At 38.4% G+C, this 22,169-nt stretch overlaps 1 protein-coding gene across 42 annotated transcripts in view; it reads right to left on the bottom strand.

The window, feature by feature from the left end:
• The window catches only part of MAP4K4 (mitogen-activated protein kinase kinase kinase kinase 4), a 198,302-nt gene that overhangs the window by 37,498 nt on the left and 138,635 nt on the right, over positions 1-22,169 (bottom strand). For 17 of the 42 annotated variants that reach the window (XM_045827882.1, XM_045827881.1, XM_045827870.1 and 14 more), the window contains 4 exons: positions 5,328-5,489; positions 2,402-2,488; positions 1,594-1,806; positions 472-633 (listed from right to left, as the gene is read on the bottom strand). In XM_045827882.1, the coding sequence (XP_045683838.1) occupies positions 472-633; positions 1,594-1,806; positions 2,402-2,488; positions 5,328-5,489 (624 nt within the window). The remainder of the gene's footprint in view (positions 1-471; positions 634-1,593; positions 1,807-2,401; positions 2,489-5,327; positions 5,490-22,169) is intronic. The other 25 variants (XM_045827876.1, XM_045827912.1, XM_045827891.1 and 22 more) reach the window with 5 other exon arrangements.

The raw sequence follows: 22,169 nt of genomic DNA, 5'->3' as shown, positions 1-22,169 counted from the left end.
ACCAAAAACGTGTACGTAAAATTTCAGGGTCCTCATTGGCTCTCTGAAGCCCATGCATGGAACATGCCAGACACCAAAGGTCACAGGTTAAGAAAAGGTATGGTTCTTCCCTGGTGTACTTGTAACACAAGCTTTCTAAAAACTAAACTGAAAAAAAAAAATCTTTGTATTAGAATAAGAAGACACTTAGTAGTGAACATCTGATTTAGGGAAGGAAAGACATGAGACTAAGAGAAGATATCACTGAATCTAAATATTCTTAACAAATACAACAAAAATCTTTTAAAAAAATCCTTATTTTCCCTAGCAACTGAGGGCATGTCCTCTTTAAGTTGGTCTAAACTTACTCCAGCTTATCTCTTCTCTTTTTAAATGTGTTAACACACCAAAATGTGAATACTATGAGCAGGCCAGTAACTCAGTGAGTTATCACGTGCATCTCCTTGACCCACAGCTACTGGCTGTTGCTACCTGTGGCTCAGCTGGTCTCTGCAGGGCAGGATGCACAGACTCGGAGTTGCCATTGGAAAAAGACTCTGATCTGGAAGGCACTGGTGGCTCCAATACTCTGCCTGTCTGCTTAGACTGGGCTTCAGGGGAGCCGTGGTTAGTTTTCCTATATCTATCTTCCACCTGTGTCAGAGAATTAGAAGACATAACTCAATGTCAGTGGGGAAAAGCAGATAGCAAAGAAAGCCTGGACGTGGATGGACTGTAAAGAGAAGTTTTGTTTACTTCAACTACAGGAAAGAAAGAAGTAGTTTAAAAACGGAGGAGGCAAATAAAGCAGAGCCAGGGTTTGATTCAGGATAAAGGAATACTTATGAGAATAAAAGTTAAAAGAGGCAGCCTTTAAATTCTCCTCCTGGCAAGAATTCTAGGGTTGTACATGAGGGTAATAAACTAGAAAAAAAAATTAAACGTGTCATAACTGACTAAACCAACAGATTAAAAGAATGTTATCAGGAATCCAAAAACACATTTCATTCCATCAAAAAAGGGCATTCCAGAACACTTGTTCCCAGAATCTAACTCTCTGTGAGGGCCAGAAACAGTGGAAGGGTGCCACCTACAGGCTAGGATTCAACGTACCCTAGAGGCTGACCAAGCTAGCTCCCTAGCTTCCTAGGATTCCAGAATAGTGACTGCTTTGCCACATCCTTGCTGGGAGGTTCTCCCAAATATGCCAATTTGGTAACAAATTGGGATCATTGAAAAGTCAGTAAATGGACTACAAGCACACTTCACTGTCATTGCAAGTATGGAAAAATAGTTAACCAGCCCACCATTCCCCTCACTTACATTTTAAAGAATAATTCTGCCATACAGTATTCCCCCCTTTTATTTAGTTTAGTGCTCAATTCATCTGAGGATTGTTAATAAAGGCATTCTGGTCCTTCATGGATAAAACACATAACTAGATAAGAGAGTCCCCTCACTTCCCAGAACCTCAATTTTTCAGCTAGAAAACCAAGTGGGTGGATCACCAGCTGAAGTCTATGCCCTCTTCTAGCATTATTATTATTACCCTGTTCTTAAGAGGCAGGGAATCAACACAGGATCAATGTCTAAGCAACACAGGAAAGCAGATACCTCTTGAGTTCTGTCAGCAGGCTCAAAGTGGGGCTTGGGCTCTGGAGCATGGTAGATTGGCTTGCTCCTTTCCTGCTGTGGTGGCAGCTGCTGCTGTGGGTGTGGCCTCCGGTGGTCATGCTGTAGAGACAGGAGATATGCTTGTTCTTGTTGCAACTGTCTCTGGAGCCTCTCTGCCTGCCGGTGCTCCTCCATCTCCCGCCATCGGCACTCCTTGGAGAGGGAGAGAACACTAAATCTATGGGAAATGGAAAGCTTGCCTCTTCTCTGATTCATTCTCAACCTTATTTTTAAAAAATCATGCTTTTTTTTCCCCATGTTTTGTTAACAAAGCAAAATGGGCGGGATTTTAAGTAGCATATTACCTGTGGAAAAATCTGACAGCTTGTTGCTAACAATAATATCACTGGACAGAGTAAGAGAGAATTCAATTAAAAGTCAGTAGCAGTGGTTTCAAAAGGTATCTAGAGTAAACTAGGTAAAAACCCTATGGCAAGTGCTTTGAATCTTCAGCCCTTAGCATTCTTGTTTGTTCACTGAATGCCAACTTCTTTTCAAAACCTGTCTATCTACCAAATGAGAACAGTTAAGTTATTAGTGGAAAATAAATAAATAAATAAATAAATAAATAAATGCCACCTGGAAATGTGACCCAAACATTAGGACCACAGAGGACGACTCCACTTGAGCCTGTCAGCCCACAGCACTAACCACAATGGTCTGGTGATGAACACAGCTCTGCCCAGCTCAGGGGAGGGGTGGACACATGAGCCCTGGCACTACAGAACAAGACAGATACGGGCGTTACCAGTAACATGGCCTGCTCCTGGAGCAGCTGCTGCTGAAGGAGTTCCAAGTGCCGCTGCTCCTCTTCTAGCTGTCGCCTGATATACTCCTGTCACACAGAAATTACCCAGCAATCAATTTATCCAAAAGGAAAGCATCAGGACTACTTGAAGGGAGCACCAAGAACCACCTGCCCCGTCATCTTTACTAAGTGGGAATTCACTTAGTAATGAATCTCTAACAAAATCTATTGCTAAGGATTTTCCCAAGAACTTCAAACTGGCCACAAAGACCTGAAGAGTCTAATAAATAATGACATGCCCTCCAATGGTATACACAAAGGTATCTGGAAGGTTTTCTTTTAGAACACAGCTGTTATACACAAATGCTGCATTTTAAAGGACTGGGATGTTTTCCTTAAGATGGCAGACCGCAGAAATCAGGAGCTTAATTTTAGGAAAGCAGAAGGTTCTCAATAAATGTCTGCATATTACTCATTATTTATAACAATCACAGGTTGCCAATTTTTCACACCAAATTTGTTTAATATTAAAATACAACAAACACAATTTGCATTTTCTCTGATGATACGGGAAGTACCTAGGATGACTACATTCTAGAAGCCACGGTCTTAGAACACGAGACTCAGGCAACTTTTCACAAATAAACAGGCCCAGGTCCTTCATGATGAGGGGGTGTGTGGGGGTATGGGGGTGTGGATGCATGTGTGTGTCTGTGGGAGAGAAAGGAAAGGGTAGAGGTGAATGGTTTCCAATGAGAAAAGAAAGATAAACAGTGAAAACAGGTAAACACATCCAAAATATGCATATAAAGAGGATAAATCCAAACTTGAAGCTGCATGTGTACTTAATGGACTTGGAAATCAAGACACCTTACTTAGCCTGTGATCTCTGGCCAGCTCTCAACCTCCCATTTCCTCAGTTTTCTCATCTAAGAAACTAGTACCAAGAACATTCTCTCCCAACGCTCAATATTTTTCGTGAGACTCAAATATGAGATAGATATAAAATAACTTCAAAAAGAACAAACATTTTACAGACAAAAGAAGTTTCCTTCCTTTTCAACAGGGAAGAAAGCTATGTACTGTAGAAGAAAAGTAGGCTAAGGGGTCTATGAGTGCAAATTTTATTCTGAAAGTCAGATTATTTCTTTATAGGGCTACTGCTAACAATGCACTTGACATCAATGCGCTTGACAATGTAGCTTGATGTCAAGCTACATCCTTTAAGATAAAAATAACCACACATTTGGGCTGAACACGAATTTTAGTTAACCAATTATTTTAATTGAGAGAATGATGGATAACAGAAATTGAGAATATAAATTTCCTTAGGTTTATCTTACAAAGCAAATTCAGCTCCCCCAGGAAAAAAAAAAGCCAGTCCAGGGGAAACATATCCATAAGACCAGTGGCAAATGCACTGATTTCAATCTGGGCTCCATTTAAGCCTAACCCTCCATGATACATGCTATGCCAAGGACTACCCAAGCATGGAATATGACCTTCCCCAGCAATGGCTGAGAAAGGAATCTGACTCCCAACTCATTTCTGCTTTGAACTCAACAGAATTAAACCATAAATTAAAGGATCAAATAGTACACTCATTTGTTTTCTACCTTCAAAACACAGAGAAAACTGAAAAATCTACATCTATCCAAATCACAAAGGTCCTAACCTACAGTCAATGAATACACAGAACACAATTACACATGTACACAAACAAGCATCTTATGCAGAAATGTTTCCCACAGCACTGTTAACATGGGAATAATTACTTTGCAACAAAATAAGAAAAGTAGAATAAAATTGATTTTTGATGCTTCTTTTTAAAGAAGAGGTGAAGAATACTTGCTATACACAAAAGCTAATGACTGCCATTAGAACAGCAAAGACTAAGTATTACTTTCATACCATCCTGTCACAATCAAATTGTGAGAATTAAATTGTGATTTAATGTTTAAAACGTGTAGTGCATGTTTTGTCTTCTTTGCAGTTCCCAAGTATAAATCAGAATGTGAAACAAAACCACCTAAAATACACTAGTTACCTGGTCCATGATGTCACTAAGGTAACAGACAAAGGATATCACTTAAATCCTAGGAGACACCAGTAATGCAGCAGGCAGACCCAAGTCTCAGAGAACCTGAGGCATATCATTAGTGTCAAGGATAATAACTGGATAACCAAATTTGGAAGTCAATATACCATTGTATTCAAGTACTTTAAGCATGAATCTCAAGTGTTATTTAAATTTGTCCCCATTTATATCTTTTTTCTTTATTCAAAACTCATAAAAAAGTGATTCATTCAAAGACATGAAAGGCAAGGATGGGATGCACACTGTAACATGGAAAACAGACTACTCAGTCCATTTCTGTTTGCACAGGTGGTTCAGAAAACAAGGAAATTTCTAAAGACAACTATATCTGGCATTAATAAAATGCCATAAATATTACCAAAATCTGATCTTTCTTTGCTTAAACAAAACAATAATCTCATTACATTTGTTACATGCTACATATGTATATGCTGAATTAGATGCAAATATATATTAATAATATCCAGTGGCTATTTCAAATATTGCTCATAAGAAATTTCTTACAGTCAGTTTTTAATTTCACTTTAAAAAGGTTAATTATCTCCAGATATATTAGGCTTGAAGCATTTTAGCTGAACAAGAGAAGGAATATTAAGAAATCTTTGAACCATCATACTATTTGTAGACCACTTTTCTGGTTTCAAGGTTTCTAAAGTATAATAATTTATATATATATTTAAAAACAAGAGACTCAATTTATTGGTGCACTTCCAATTGTGTCCTGAATATGTGCATGTATGTGTGTGTATACTTTTGCCCCAAATACCCCAATTCTACAAAGTAAGAAACCTCACAAACTCACTGTTGGAACATTCTTTGTGAACTAACCTGCTCTCTTTCAACTCTTCTCTTCTCTTCTTCTGCCCGTCTCCTATCATCTTCCTCTTTACGCCTTCTCTCCAGTTCCTCCAGACGTTTCTTCTCTTCTTGCTCTCTTCTTCGCTGCTCACGTTCCTGCTGCCTTCTAGCTTCACGCTCTCTCCTTTGTTGCTACATAAAGAAAGATGTAATAATCAGCAGGGACTTTCTGGCTGTGGCTCTGAGGACAGTTTGCTGACCAGTTACAGCAAATTAGGGGGCATTCATGGACCCTGTCTCTACTGGCCAATTATCCCGCATTGCCTCTTGACCTATATATACCAGCTTCCACATAAGTACTGGTTAAAGGTGCTGTGTTTCTGTGAATCCTTATAAGGTTTGGTTTCATTTATATCAATTATTTCCCATTTTTCACTGTACTCCAGCAATTAAGTGACAGGGAATTCTTAATCCTTGAGTATCACTAACAGTTACCCAAGGCCCCAAGTCAGGAGAAAAACACAAAAGAGAATGAAATAAAGGAAAATAGAAATAGGGCAAGTAAATAAAGGAGAGAAATAATTAAAAAGGGGGATGGAGAAAAAGGCACACATCAGGAAAAGAGAAACTGATGTCAACCAGAATAAGAAATGTTATTATTACCACTAAGAATATATTATTAAATAACTGCTTTTGAGCAAATGTTTACTACACGTCTCACACTGTGGTAAGTATTCAATACTTGATATTCTTTATTCCATGTACTTTACCTAATATAATTCTCATAACAAACCTAGGAAGTAGCTATTTCATTCCTATTCTACAGATGAGAAAATAGGTTCAGAAAAGCTAAGGGACTTGCCCAGTGTCACAGGCTAGTAAGCACCCAGCTGGAAGGGTCACTCTGTCTCTAAAGTCTATCCTGTTAACCAGATATTCTATTACCAGGTGCAAAAGGCATCACTGACTTACCACACTGGCTCTGATAGCCTTTCTTACTCTAGGCTGTTCAAGTTACCCCACAGTATAAAGCAATGTGACACACGGGGCACTTAGCTGGCTGCTTGTCTCATCCGGGCCCAGATGTCTGTGAGTAAAGTCCTTCCTCAGTGCAAAGTATAAAATTAACAAGATCTTCCCGTGAATATGAAAAAAATGCCAGCCTCCAGACAGGCACTGTCCATCAGAACTCTCTGGGATGATGAAAATGTTCTGTCTCAACATCATTCAATACAGTGGCCACTAACCACACGTTGTTACTAAGCACCTGAAATGTGACTAGTATGATTGAGAAAGTGAGTTTCTAATTTTATTTCATTAAAATTAATTTAAATAATCATGTGGCCAGTGGCTACAAACCAATTTTTATTAACACAAACTTTAATGTGACACTGAGATTAAATATTTTTTAAAAAAACAAGAAACTTTGGAGTAAAGCATTGGGAATACTAGACACAAATATTTAAAATGGGTATACAAAATAAAGTGTTTATCGTTGTCTTAAATTTTCCTTCTGGGTTTTCCCCTGATCCTGGACTATCATTCAATCTGAAGGTATACACACACTCAAAAAGAATTTCCTGAAAAATGTAGAGCATCTTACTTGTGGAATAACTGAATAGAAAAGATTACTTGACATCTGTTCTCTCTCAGTTGAGTAATACATCAGCATTATTCTCAATGAAGCTTGGAGAGACCTTTCGGCCCCACCTCCATCCTCATTTCATACATTCCATGTTTTGTGGTTTCCCCTAGCCTCTATTGTCTGCTCTTAGAATCCAAGGCACAAAACTCACCTGTTTCCCCTGAGTGGGGGTAACATCATGAGAAGAACCATGTTTCTAACATCAATAATGCCCTCATACAGTGCACTTGCTGCCTGCTGCTTGCTAGCTTAATACCTTTATGCTTTTTTCAATCTTAGAAAAAAGAGAAAAACGAGCTACTGGAGTATGTTCAAAACCCCATCCAGGAAGATAACTGTGAGCAACTGTCCACATGACATAAGACTCAAAAGCTGAGCTTTTTACACAGCTTTTTACAGGTCACTTGTCCTGTGTTGTTTGCATGAGGCCAAAAGGGAACATGGCCTTAGCCCTGCATACTGCCCCATGCCCCTTAGGGAAAGAGGCTTTTCTTTTCTAAAACTAGCTACCAGAACATACAACAAACAAAAACACTTCCCCACTTCAGGGATCCATGAAAAATATAACAGAAACTTGAGATCAGAAATCTGAGACTCACCTCCAAGCACTGGTACTGGAGCCTTTGTTCTTCAAAGCAAATTAAGCAAAGACCTTTAATTTTATACCTGTTGCTTTTTCTATACAGGAGCAAAAAAAAAGTTCTACCAGTACATCACTTAGAATAAATATACCGTAGCTGAGAACACAACCATTTTTCTAACACTGGCAATAAAAACCATTATAATTTGCCAATTGAGAAACATAGGTTTCTTTGCTTTAAATAGAAATTATTGAATTCTTTCAGATAGTCCTGGCTAGCCAAATTTTTCAAAGGAAAACATCTTTTGGACTTCTTTTTTTTTTTTAGTAAAAAGACATTAAAGATAACACAAAAAGCCTTCTGATAACCTGAAGCTGAAATGCAAAGAAGAATGTCTCTCACTCAATCAGTTTTAAAGCTCACATCACATGAGTTCTTGAAGAGGTAAAAGTGGAAGCGTCTGGAAGCTTTAAGTCCTGAGGAGCAATGAGGGTAGCTTCATGCACACTACTATTTTTACTTGCTGCTTAAATTCTGAGGAACAATCATGGTGATGCTGGTGACAACCAGGACACTCTGAAGTTTATAAAAAAGAAATAAGTTGTTACCATACACTGGGGTTAGCAAACACCTGAAGGTCAGGGAAGAAGGGTCCCATTTCTGGATGAAAGAAAAAGCCCACAGTCACAGGCAGAGAGCTTCCTTTATGGACATGGAAACAACTTCCCTCAGTCAAACAAAAGGAAAAACAGCAGAAAATGAAAACAAAAGAAAGGCAACTTGTGTCTATGCCCGTAAACATTCTCCCTCAGCTTCAGAGAATTCAAGTCCCAAGCCAATGAGAATAATGTGAACAGGTCAGAGGAGGCAAAGGATCTTAGATACTGAATGTTACAGCTTTCAGATAACAAAGTAGTCAAGTTGGGCTAACAGGGTTCTCTGAGAAGTTTTAGTATGTACCAGGGAGTTTTTTTTTTTTTTTTAAGATTTTACTTACTTTTAGAGAGTGGGGGTAAGGGAAGGAGAAAGGAGAGAAACATCGATGTGCAAGGGGATACATCTATCAGTTGCCTCACGCATGCCTCCAAATGGGGGTCCAGCCTACAACCCAGGCACATGCCCTGACTAGGAATTGAACCAGCAACTTTTCAGTTTGCAGGCCAGTACTCAATACACTGTGCCACACTAGCCAGAGCCACCATGTAGTTCTAAAGAGAGAGGTGATAGGACTCAAGGACTGGGGATTTTGATCCTGACTCAGCTGCCCTGGTACAAGCCACTTACCCCCCATGAGCCTCAGTTTTCTGACTTGTCAAAAGGTGCAGTGGGAGTGGAAAAGAGGCAGTTTGTACTAGATATCATCATGGCATAGAGTCTGCAATAAAAATTTTTGGAAGACATCATCAATAGTTTGTGTCTAAACTGAGAAAAAAATTTTAAAAGATTTCATAAGCAATGAACTATAAGAGAATCATTCTTCTTGGAAATATCTGGACTCTATCCTCTTCTGCCTACACCCTGGGATATGTGCCCAGATGTGGTGAGATCAAAAGTCAACAGGAGGGAAGTAAAAAACTGAGATGTTTTACGTCTCTACATCAGCTGTCTCTAAAAGTGAGCAAAACTATCAATTGGAGGATAGGGGAAAAAAAACAACAACCAACTTAGAACTTCTACTTATTTACATTTGTAGCTCACCCTTTCAAGACAGTGATTTTTGCAGTGTTTTATAAGGTACATAGTGCAACAGTACGTAAATGCATATATCTCTGTCAGATATACATGCTCAATTTTTTTACTGATGGGAGGCATGATGAAATCCTGAAGCCACTGCACTACTTTAGTCAATGTCACATAACCACAGACACACGCAAATAGCCCTAGAGATGTGTTTGCTGCCATTTCCTTACATGCTGTGCAGGCTACTAAAATTCTTTAATTTTTAGGAATGATATAGATGTAAAGGTGCTACTAGGGTTCATGGTATCACACTTCCAGAAAGAAATGCCATGGGTTACATTTGCTTTTCCCTCTGTTATTTAAAAAACAAAAAACAATTTCTTTAATTTTAAAAGCAAACCCTGTCCCCATCTCTGCTGATGCTGGGGCTGTTATCAGAAGGAACCAGACAAGAGTCAGGGACATTACTGTGCTGAACTCTGGAAGAAATGACTGCTGCACAGATGCCAGTCCAGCCCAGCACCCAGTTCAAACCAGCCTCGGCAGCATTCCAATCTCCTTGAGTCTCCACAGAAGAAAGGGAGAGGTTGTACAGGAAAGCAGACAGCAGGAGTGAACCAGTATCAGGGCTGGCTTTCCGCATACCAGCTTTCTCAACTATAATTACTGCCACCCCTGGTCCACTGAGGGCAGGCATGATCCAGGCCAGCCCGTTCCTAAGACCTACTTCTCACTTGCATCTTCTGCTTTCTATCCCTCAGCTGTCATCACCCAGAGTCTCAGGAAAAGAGAGGACCTTGGTGTACATCCTCTGGCTTAGGCTCAAAGTGAAAGCACTCATTCTCAAACAAGATAGTAAGCTCCAAAATGGTAAAATGTGTAGAATCCATTTCCTTGGCTCTTTGGCTCTCTGCCTGGTGGGAAATCTTGACTTAAGAAGCAAATTTTATATGCTCTTACAAGTACCTTTTTATCATTTTATTCATGTTTTAAATTTTTAAATCAAAGTAAAAAGTACTTTAATAAGTCAAAAAGAATATAAGGCTTATGCAAAAAATAAGCAATCCCACTTCTCCTCACTCCCAATTGTTACTACCACGGTATAACCACTTTCAATGCTTTTAGTTTTTCCCACAGTATTTATATTCTTATATTTCAATAATAGGCTTATAGTTTTATCTTAATTTTTTTCCCACTGTAGACACACCATTTATCAACTTCTCCCAAAGAATATCCATTGTACCATACCATCCCATGTTCCCAATCTAGTCATGTGACAATTTCTGATTAAATGAAAAACCATACTCAAGGCTGAGTCCATACACAAGTAACTTTCTTTTTAGTTTTTTTGAGGAGTTAACTGCCCTGTTTGTTTGTTTGACAGATTTTCTATGGGCCTATTATAAAATCATCTGTAAAGTCTCTTGCACTACCATAAACTCCTTTCAATATGGTCAAATAAATCAAGTATTTTTTTCTTTATTCTTAGAGATTAACACTCTCACAGCCCTCCCCTATGCGCATGTGGACTGAATGCTCTCCAGGTACTCCACATTTGTCCGACTTCCTAGATATCCTTCTGGACTCTCTTGTATAGGATCCCATTTCTTACCTTCTCACCTTCTTTCTTACAGTATTTTTTGGCCTATAAGACATACTTTCCCCCCAAATCTGGGAGGAAAGGGGGGTGCATCTTAGTCTGAATGTAGCTTACCTGGCTCACAGTAGCAGAGGAGTGGCAGCAGTGGAGCGGGATCACAGGTTATTAAATATTTTACCACATTTTTTGCTTCAAATTTTTTTTCTATTTTCCTCCTCTAAACCTAGATGTGCCTTATGGTCTGGTGTGTCTTATAGACCTAAAAATGCGGTATTTGCTGGAACACATTCTCCAATACATTCTTGAGGAAAAATAGTGAGAAGGTAAAAAAAGACTTAAGGACCAGGCATGTTGCAAAATCTCCACTCTCACACTATACAGATAATTTTGGCTGAGGGAAATAATTTCCTCTCAAAAGTTTCAAAAGCACTGCTCAAGAGTTTCAAAAGCATTGCTCTGCCATTTTCTAGTTTCTGATATTGCTCCCGGATAATATGAGACCATTCAGATTCTTGATACCTAGTCCAAGACCCATCCATATCCCTTGACCTGTTTGCCCTACTGCAGCTTTTAGATCTTTTCAAATCTAATAGTCTAAACTTTCAAGCTAATTTATGTGCCTTTCTCTGGGCCTTTTTTCCTTCATCGTGCTGAGTATTATTTAAGTTTTTTGATCCAGAAATTCATATATCTTAGTTCTGGAAACTTTTCTTGAATTATTTCAGTATGTTCTTCTTATAATAGTCATTCTCTGGACTATCTAATAAGTGGTAAACCACCTGCACTGACTTGGTTTCACTTCTGTTTTCCATAAAATTACCTTTCTGCTGACTAATTTCTGAGAATTTTAATTTATAACAAAAATTTCAAAAGTTATTATCTGGATATTCTTGTTTCATGAATATCACATCTTCCCTCTTCCCTTTCTAAGGATATTAAGATTCTCTGTATGCATGCATATGTGTGTGAGATAGGTTCTCTGATCTCTACGTTGTCTCTGCTTCCTCAAAGTTTCTTTTTCTATTTGTCCTGCAATCTTTCATGTTACAGGTTTTTTCCTCCTTTTTTTTTGTTTTTCAATTACAGTTGACTGCACTTCCCATTACTATGCCCTGCCCTACCCACCCACACCCCCACACTCAATCCTCACCCCATATAGTTGTATTTGTCCATTACACGTGTCCTTTACATATATTCCTTGACAAACCTTTTCCTTCTCTTTCCTGTTAACTCCCATTCCCTGCCTCTCTGGTTACTGTTAGTTTATCTTTATTTCCATATCTGTGGTTCTATGTTGTTTGCTTGTTTGTGTGGTTTATTAGGTTCCACTTATAGGTGACATCATTTGGTATTTATCTTTCACTGCCAGGCTTATTTCACTTAGCATAATGCTTTCCAGTTCCATCCATGCTGACACCAAGGGTAGATATTTTTTCTTTCTTTCTGCTGTGTAGAAAGAAATTGTATAAATATACTCCGGTTTTCTGATCCACTTTGTTACTGGTGGGCATTTAGGCTGCTTTCAGCACTGGGCTATTGCAAATTGTGCTGCTATGAACACTGGAGTGCACAGGTTTTTTTGAATTGGTATTTCAGGATTCTAAGGGTATAATCTGAGAAGTGCAACTGCCAGATCAAAAGGGGATTCTATTTTTAGTTTTTTTCCCAGGAAATTCCATACTGTTTTCCACAGTAGCTAAATCAGTCTTCATTCCCACTGTACTAGGGTTCCCTTTCCTCCACAACTTCACCAGCACTTCTCGTTTGTTTTGTTTATGATGGCCATTCAGACTGGTGATAAGTGGTATCTCGTTGTGGTTTTAATTTGCATCTCTCTGATGGTTAGTGATGCTGAGCATCCTTTGATATGTCTCTGGGCCCTCTGTATATCCTCTTTGGAGAAGTGCCTGTTCATGTTCTCTGCCCATTCTCTCTCTTTTTTTTTTGATCATGCTATTACAATTGTCCCATTCCCCCCTTATTCCCCTACAACCTGCATACCCCCTCTCCCCATATTACCCCCCACATTAGTTCATGTCCATGGGTTGTACATGTAAGTTCTTTGGCTTCTACATTTCCCATACTACTCTTAATCATGCACCCTGCCCTATTATCTAACTACAATTTATGCTACTTATTCCCTGTAACTTTTCCTCCATAATCCCCTTCCCTGCTGATTAACCTCCATGTGATCTCCATTTCTGTGATTCTGTTCCTGTTCTAATTGTTTGCTTTGTTTTTGTTTTTAGGTTCAGTTGTTGATATTTGTGAGTTTGTAGTCATTTTACTGTTCCTAACTTTGAACTTCTTTTTCTTAAATAAGTCCCTTTAACATTTCATAGAATAAGAGCTTGCTGATGATGAACTCCTTTAACTTGACTTTATACAGGAAGCACTTTATATGTCCCTACATTCTAAATGATAGCTTTGTTGGATAGAGTAATCTTGGATGTAGGTCCTTTGCCTCTCAAGACTTGGAATACTTCTTTCCAACCACTTCTTGCCTGTAAGGTCTCTTTTGAGAAATCAGCTAATAGTCTTATGGGAACTCCTTTGTAGGTAACTGTCTCCTTATCTCTTGCTGCTTCTAGGATTCTCTCCTTATGTTTCATCTTATGAAAAGTAATTATGGAGTGCCTTGGTGTGTGCTTCCTTGGATTCAAATTCTTTGGGACTCTCTGAGCTTCCAGGGTTTCCTGGAAATTTACTTTCTTTGCCAGTTTGGGGAAGTTCTCCTTCATAATCTTTTCAAATAAGCCTTCAATTTCTTGCTCTTCCTTTTCTCTTTCTGGCACCCCTATGAATCAGATGTTGGAATGTTTAAAGTTATCCTGGAGGTTCCCAAGTCTCTTCTCATTTTTTTGAATTCTTGTTTCTTCATTCTGTTCTGGTTGATTATTTCTTTCTTCCTTCTGGTCCAAACCACTGATTTGAGTCCCAGTTTCCGTCCCATCACTGTTGGGTCGCTGTACATTTCTCTTCATTTCGTTTGTCACGGCCTTCACTTTTTCCTATTTTGTGACCATACTCAACTATTTCCGTAAGCACCATGATTACCAGTATATGGAACTGTGCATCTGATAGGTTGGCTATCTCTACATCACTTAATTGTATTTTTACTGGAGCTCTGATCTGTTCTTTCACATAGGCCATTTTTTTTTTGGTCTCGGAACATCTGTTCCTTTGCCCATTTTTTAATTGGATTACTTGTCTTTCTAGAATGGAGTCCTGTGAGTTCTTTATATTTTGGAGATCAAACCCTTGTCCAAGGTACCACTGGCAAATATAGTTTCCCATATGGTTGGTTCTTTTTTCATTTGTTAATGTTTTCTTTAGCCATGAAGCTTTTTATTTTGATGAAGTTCCATTTGCTTATTCTTCCCTTTATGTCCCTTGCTCTAGGGCACATATCAGTGAAGATATTGCTGTGTGGAATATCTAAAATTTTCTCACCTATGTTCTCCTCCAGGACTTTATGGTATCACAACTGATATTTAAGTCTCTTATCCACCTTGAATTTATTTTTGTGTATGGTGTACATTGGTGGTCGAGTTTCACTTTATTGCATGTGGCTGTCCATCTCTCCCAAGACCATTTGTTGAAGAGGCTATTTTTGCTGCAGTTTATGCTTCTTCACCCTTTGTTGAATATTAATTAACCACAGAGTCTTGGGTTTATTTCTCAGCTCTCTATTCTATTCCATTGGTCCATGTGTCTGCCCTTATGCCACTACCAGGCTGTTTTGATTACAGTGGCCTTGCAATCTAGTTTCATGTTAGGTACGATGATCCCTATGACTTTGTTCTTCTTTCTCAAAATTGCTGCACCTATTCGGGGTCATTTATGGTTCTATATACATTTTTGAAATGTTTGTTCTGTATCTGTGAAATATGTCATTGGTACTTTAATAGGGATTGTGTTGAATCCATAAATTGCTTTAGGCAGAATGCACATTTTGATAATATATTACAATTCTTACAATCCATGAATATGGCATATGCTTCCATTTATTTGTGTCTTCCTTAATTTCTTTCTTCAGTGTTTGTAGTTTTCTGAGTACAGGTCTTTTACCTCCTTGGTTAGGTTTCTTCCTAGATACTTTATTTTTCTTGTAGCTATAGCAAATGGGATTTTTCCCCTGACTTCTGTTTCTGATATTTCATTGTTGGTATACAAAAATGCCTTTGATTTCTGAATATTGACTTTGCATCCTGTTATTTTGACAAAATCACTTATTAGGTCGAGTAGTTTTTTGGTAGAGTCTATAGGGTTTTCTGTGTACATTATCACATCATCTGCAAACAATGAGTTTTGCTCCCTCTTTTCAATTTGGATGCCTTTTGTTTCTTTTTCTTGTCTCATCACCGTGGCTATAATTTCCAATGCCATGTTAAATAGAAGTGTTGGAAGCATACACCCTTATTTTGTTCCTGATCTTAGTGGGAAAGCATTTAGTTTTGGCCCATTGAGTATGATATTGGCTGTACGTTTCTTGTATATAGCCTTTATCATGTTGAGGCATGCTCCCTGTACACCCACCTTACTGTTTTTTTATCATAAATAGGTGCTGTAATGTTATGAAATATTTTTTATGCACCTATTGATATGCTCATGTGACTTTTGTCTTTCCTTTTATGTGATGTATTATGTTTACTGATTTGCAAATATTGTACCATCCTAGCATCCCTGGGATGAATCCCGCTTCATTGTGGTGTATGATCTTTTTAATGCATTGTTGGATGAGATCCGTCACTATATTGTTAAAGATTTTAGAGTCTATGTCCATCAGCAATACTGGCCTGTAGCTTTCTTTCTTTGTTATGTCTTTGTCTGTTATTTATTTATTTATTTATGTATTTATGTATTTATTTATTTATTAAAAATTAGGATGATGCTGGTCTCATATAAAGATTTTGGGAGTCTTCCTTCTTCTTGGATTTTTTTTTAATAGTCTGAGAAGTTTAGGGGTTAACTTTTCCTTAAATGTTTTGTAAAATTCTCCTGTAAAACTGTCCGGTCCAGGACTTTGTGTGTTGGGAGTTTTTTGATTACTGCTTCAATTTTGCTGTTATTGATCTGATCATGTTTTCTGTTTCTTCTTCACTCAGTTTTGGAAGATTATATTTTTCTAGAAACTTGTCCATTTCACCTAGGTTTTCAAATTTCTTGGCATATAGCTCTTCGCAGTAATTTCTTACAATCCTTCTTATTTCTGTAGTATCATTTGTAATCTCTCCTCTTTCATTTCCAATTGTGTTTATTTGGGTCCTCTCTCTTTTTTTCTTGATGAGCCTGCTTAAAGGCTTGTCGATTTTATCTTTTCAAAGAAGCAGCTACTGGACTTATTGATAATTTCAAATGTTCCTTTAGTCTCTATGTCATTTAGTTTTGCTCTGATCTGGATTATTTCCTTCCTTCTAATCCCTCTGGGCTTTGTTGGTTGTTCCTCCAGTTCCTGTACATGTAGGATTAGGTTATTTGAGTGTTTCTTTCTTTTTTTTCCCAGGTAGGTCTGTATTGCTATGAACTTCTTAGAACTGCCCTACTATGTCCCATAGGTTTTGGACTGTTGTATATTCATTTTCATTTGTTTCTGGAAACCTTTTGATTTCCTCCTTGACTTTATTATCATCCCATTCATTGTTTAATAGCATGCTATTCAGTCTCCATGAGCTTGAATGTTTTTGAGTTTTTTCCTTGAGATTGGTTTTTATATTCATGCCATTGTGGTCCAAGAAAATGTCTGATATGATTTCAATTTTCTTGAATTTGTTGAGGCTAGTTTTGTATCCTGTCATGTGGTCTATCTTTGAAAATGTTCCATGTGCATTAAAAAGAATGTGTATTTTGCTTCATTGGGCTGTAAGGTTCTATATACATATCAGTTAAGTCCTATTGATCTATGGCATTATTCAATGCTGCAATATCCTTGTTGATATTTTGTTTGAAGGAGCTATCCATTTTTGACAGTGGGGTGTTAAAACTATACTATACTTGTGTTGCTACTATAATTGTGTTGCTGTCCATATCTTTCTTGAAGTCCCCCAAGGATTTCCTTATATATTTGGGTGCTCCTACGTTGGGTGCATATGTTTACAACATTTATGTGTTCTTGATGGACTCTGCCCCTGAGTATTATTAAGTGTCCTTCTGTCTCTTTTTTTACCTTTATTTTGAAGTCTATTTTGTCTGATATAAGTACTGCTACCTTGGCTTTGTTTTCCTGTCCGTTTGTTTGGAATAATTTTTTTCTAACCCTTCACTTTCAGCCTGTGTAGGTCTTTTGTTCTGAGGTGGGTCTCCTGTAATCAGCATATGTTTGGCTCATGTTTTCTTATCCATTCAGTTACCCTATGTCTTTTAGTTGGATAATTTAATCCATTTACATTTAAGGTTATTATTGATAGGTAGCTGCTCATTTTCCCCTTTTTACCTGTGTCTCTCTCTCACTGTTTTTCTTCATCTTCTTAAAGCATTCTTTAGCATATTTTGCAATGCTGGCTTGGTGGAGGTGTATGCTTTCATCCTTCTTTTGTCTGGGAAATTCTTCATTTTGCTTTCCATTTTAAATGACAGCCTTACTGGGTAGAGTAGTCTTGGTTGCAGGACTTTGTTTTTCATTACTTGGAATATTTCTTGCCTTTCCCTTCTGGCTCGTAGTGTTTGATAAGTCAGCTGCTAGCCTTATCAGGGCTCCCTTGTATGGTAGTTACTGTTTCTCCCTTGGTACCTTTATGATTCTCTCTGTCTTTGAATTTTGCCATTTTAATTATGTGTCTTGAAGTGGGCCTCTGTGGCTTCATTTTGATTGCGGCCCTTTGTGCTTCCTGGACTTTCATGACTTTTTCTCTCATCTAATTAGGAAAGTTTTCCATCATTACTTCTTCAAACAGGTTTTCTATCCCTTGCTCCTCTTCTTGTCTTTCTGGTACCCCTATTATATGGATATTATTACATTTCATATTGTACCCCAGGACCCTTAACCCTTCTTTCTTTTTAAGATTTCTTTCCTTTTCTTGCTCTCTCTCAGAGTTTTTTTCTACCTTGTCTTCTAGCTTGCTGATTCAATCCTCTGCTTCCTCTAGTCTGCTTTTGATTCCTTCTGTGTTCTTCAGTTCTGAAATTGTATTCTTCATTTGTTTGGTACTTGATAGTTTCTATGTCCTTTTTCATGCTGACATAGTTTGCACTAAGTTTCTTGCAGCTTCCCGGTAGCTTCTGGTAATTTTCACCGAGCTCATTAAATTTTCTTATAACCACTGTTTTGAACTCAATATCTGACAGTTTATTTCCTTCTATTTCATTTAGCACTTTATCAGGGGATTCCTCCTTTCCTTTCGACTGGGGGTTGCTTCTTTGTCTTCCCATTTTTGGGGAAACTCTTCTTGTTTGCTTCTGCTTTGTAAATTGATCTGTTTTTGACTCCCTGTCTTTGTAATGTGAACTTCTATGGTAGACCTGTGTGATTCAGTGGTGCAGTCTCCTGAACTTGATGCTTTTGGGATACACTTTATGCCATTTATGTTGGTTCTCTGGATATAATTGGGTTTTGATTATTGTAGGGTCATTCTTTCATGGGTCCTTCCCTCCAGCTGGTTGACTGATGGGTTACTCCACCCACCCTGTCTTGTATGCCGTTGGGCAGGTTACTGCTTTTTCTTTCTAGATCTGCCTCTGGTGATGTCAGATAGTGGCCCTGTCTGACCTTAGGCAGTTCAAAATTTCTACTGTCTGTGTTTGTCTCCTTCAGTTGTTATTGTAGTCACTCTGTACTCAGCAGTCAGACTTAACCACCATAGGTGGGGTAGAATCCTTCCTGGGCTTGGGGCTACTGTTTCCCCTCAGGATGCTACTACTCAGAGGGGGGTGGTCTGCCTGAGCAAGATGGCTGCTGACCTATGGTAGATGACTTATCACCAAGATCCTGGCTGCTAGTCTCTCAGTTCTTCTGCCAAGGCTTCTGTCCCCATTATCTCCTCAAGAGTCTCTAGTCCACTCTGCCTCCACCCCTTTGTTGGAGCCCAGGGTAACTGGCTGCAAATAAAAATCTGTGCATTGGCCCTTCAAACAGCTCTTTGCATCTCCAGCTGTCCACCTCTGGCAGAGAGCAACCCTGTTACTTTTCACTCCTGGATGTTATCTGTGCCTTTTTGGGGGGCTCTGGTGCTCTATGCTGGGGGTCCCAGCTTAGGGATTAGACCCACACTTCTCAGGAGCATCCAACTGGCTGCTAAAGTTATCACTCTGGCGCTGACACCTGTGGGTTAACAGCCGGCCCTCTCACATCTCCCATGCACTCCCTACCAGATTGTGCTGAAGCTGATTTTTCTGCCTGTCTGAGGTTATAAAGGCTGCTCTCTCACTATTGTCTAGTTGTTTGTCCTGGGTGATTTCTCTATAACTTAGCTGTAATTCCAGATTGGTCCTAGGAGGAGGTTAGTGTGACCTGCATTCACTTCTCCGCCACCTTCTGAAAATTTGATGGCAGGCTCATGTTAAAAGTTTTTCTCAATGTACACACATAAAAGACAGTAGAAAACAATGAAAGCTATAGATAGCATTTGCTAACTATTAAGCTTTAGAGTAAGGTGACTGTGAAGCAGCAGCACAATCATTTCAATGGAGCCTTATATCCCCCCTGCCTGGGATGAAGGGAGGGTGTAGGAAAATATGTGTTTGTAATAAGCATGACTGCCAACACTATGGGAACTTGTTTGAGGAAGGGGAGCATGTTTGCAGCCACACACTTACTGCTCTTATTTTCAGCATTTCTCTCCATATGGTCAGCTGTGCCAGATTCTTCCATTTTCTGAACCTCTGTGTCACTTTTCCTAGGTGTATATATCTGCTCCTGTTGAGTGGGGAGCACAGCAGCCTGGCTGCATGGGGTGGAGGTGTTTAACTGCCTCATAAATACATGCTGTGGGCCCCACTTGTCATGTCCCATTTTTTACTCTTCCAGGATTTGTAGTACTAGTGTTCTAGTTTTTCTCTTCCTAGTACTAACACAATTCAGTTTCCTTTCTTGTTCTCACTGTCCTTGTTATTTATACCATTTTTTTTACAGTCATTTCACTGTGATTTCTTTTTTTTAATATTTTTCCTCTGAATTTTTTTTCCACTGGAATTTCCCAAAGTCAGTAGCTTCAAGTTGTTTGCGTTCAACTGTTGTCCAAAGCCAATAATTAAATTATGTAATTATTTAATTAAAATAATTAGAAGTTATTCTAATAAATGCATATCATAAAATAACAGTAAGCATCTTACAAACAGGACAGGCTATGTTGATGATCTCAACTGTTAAATAAAAGCCACTGAAAGGAAACTTAGTTTCCTGTGAAAATACCATCCTCTTGGAGAGAGAAATAGACAAAAAAACCAATAAACTCCTTGGGGTGAGATGAACATGTTTCACTCATCCTTTCCACCATGTAGTAAATATCACAATACTTTTTTGAATTATAAATCTAACTCTCACACTTAGCACCTGACATCCAAAATGAAAGCTGTGATTTTGTCTCCAACATGTAGCACTGGAGTAAAGTCTATACGTCTTACAAACACAACCAAATCATAAAGCCCTCTTTTCAAGATCACCTACATTTGCATAGGGCCCCGCAGTTTACATAACATACCCTTTATGCTTGGGAATATTCTATAGGGTCCTCTAAAGTACTTTGAGGTGGCTCTGGAACTCAAATTTGAGATCTCAAGACCAAAGGTCCATTTAAGAATGATCACAAATTTAAGAACAACCCTTTTCTTTTCAGAGATACATCTAGGAGTACAAATGACTGGATCATCCATTTAAGAAATAGTTACTAAGTACCACAGGTCCACAAAGATGAATTAGACATAGCTTCTTCTCCAACAAGTCTTGTAAGTAGCAGAAATAACACACTTTTTAAAAATCCACAAGACAATATGGAAAGTGGTAAGTTTCCCAGGATGAGCCCACTAAGCAAGTCCTGGTTGGGAGACCAGTGGCGAAGGTGAAGAACAATGTAGTCTCTGACTCCTCCTCTACATGATGCTCTGGTATCTGAAACTGTAAACTGGACCAAGAGCAGGAATTTAATCTACCAACCATAAAAACTGCTATAGCCAGAACAGGTCCTCAACTGCAGGGGCTGGGGGCATAATTAAAAGTTTAAAAAGGCCTTAGTAAATATATCTTAATAGATGATTATGGTAAAAGCAAGAAAATGGCCAAAAATAAAATATCAACTAAGTGACATCCTTCCATACTGGATTAACCTTATGCCTATGATTTCATAAAACAAAACCCAGGAGAATCTAATGAACATGTCTTTTTGGGTTTACCCTACTGAGAATGATAAATATGACATAAACATAATTCTGTGAAGCATCTGCAAAATGGTGTCATTATCTTAAGTCATTCTTTCTTTGGAAACAAAATCAGACAAATTGAGAAACTGCATGATGCCGTGATTTTCAAATCTCTCACATTTATAAAAAGATCTCCTTATTACTTAAATCTTTCCAAGCATGACTGAGTAAATATGTACTTTTCCAACTATACTTTAACAGTCTTTAAGTTCCCTTTCTAGTTTGGTATTTAAAAGCAATGTTTTTGCCTCACAAAGTTCTAAAAACTTTTCTAAATATGTCTACTGATAATAGAGAAACTATTTGCTTCTCCTCAAAGGCTCCCTTCTCCATCTTTAGGCAACAAATAACGTTTGCTGAATTAAACTAATTCTTATAAAATGTAACTGTAAATATAAACAAACACTAGACTTGGATATCAAAAGAACATTTATGAACTTACAGTGAGTTCTGAATGACAAAAGCGCTACCCTCTGCACAATACCAAAGCTGCTGACTTGGCAGAACATGAGGCCTGGGCTAGAGGGGTACCTGTATGCCCACCACAGCAATTACTGCAGAGAACATAGCTGGAACTGGGCTAACATGTGCTCTTGATGTGAGATACGAATGACTGGCCAAGCAAATGCCTTGTCGTAGACAAAGACGGGTAAAGAAATGGTTCCTATTTCTTTAAAACGCATGGAAACAGTGCCAGGTGAAAGAGTTTACCATACCTCTGAAGATCTCATATCCAAAAAATACACAACAAACACATGTCACAGTTTATTAATTCGTTTCTTAGAAACTCCTAGTGTCGCAGGTTCGATTCCCAGTCAGGGTACATGCCTGGGTTGCAGGCCATGACTCCCAGCAACCGCACATTGATGTTTCTCTCTCTCTCTTTCTCTCTCTCTCTCTCTCTCTATCTATCTCTATCTCCCTCCCTTCCCTCTCTAAAAATAAATAAATAAAATCTTAAAAAAAAAGAAAAACACAAGTTGTCTTTACAAATTAATTTAAAAAAAAAAAAAAAA

The sequence above is a fragment of the Phyllostomus hastatus genome, unplaced genomic scaffold, assembly GCF_019186645.2.
Source record: "Phyllostomus hastatus isolate PE091 unplaced genomic scaffold, TTU_PhHast_1.1 phas_scaffold_78, whole genome shotgun sequence".
NCBI classification, from domain to species: Eukaryota; Metazoa; Chordata; class Mammalia; order Chiroptera; family Phyllostomidae; genus Phyllostomus; species Phyllostomus hastatus.
Note: the sequence above shows the minus strand (reverse complement) of the source record. Positions and strands in the feature narration are given on the sequence as shown.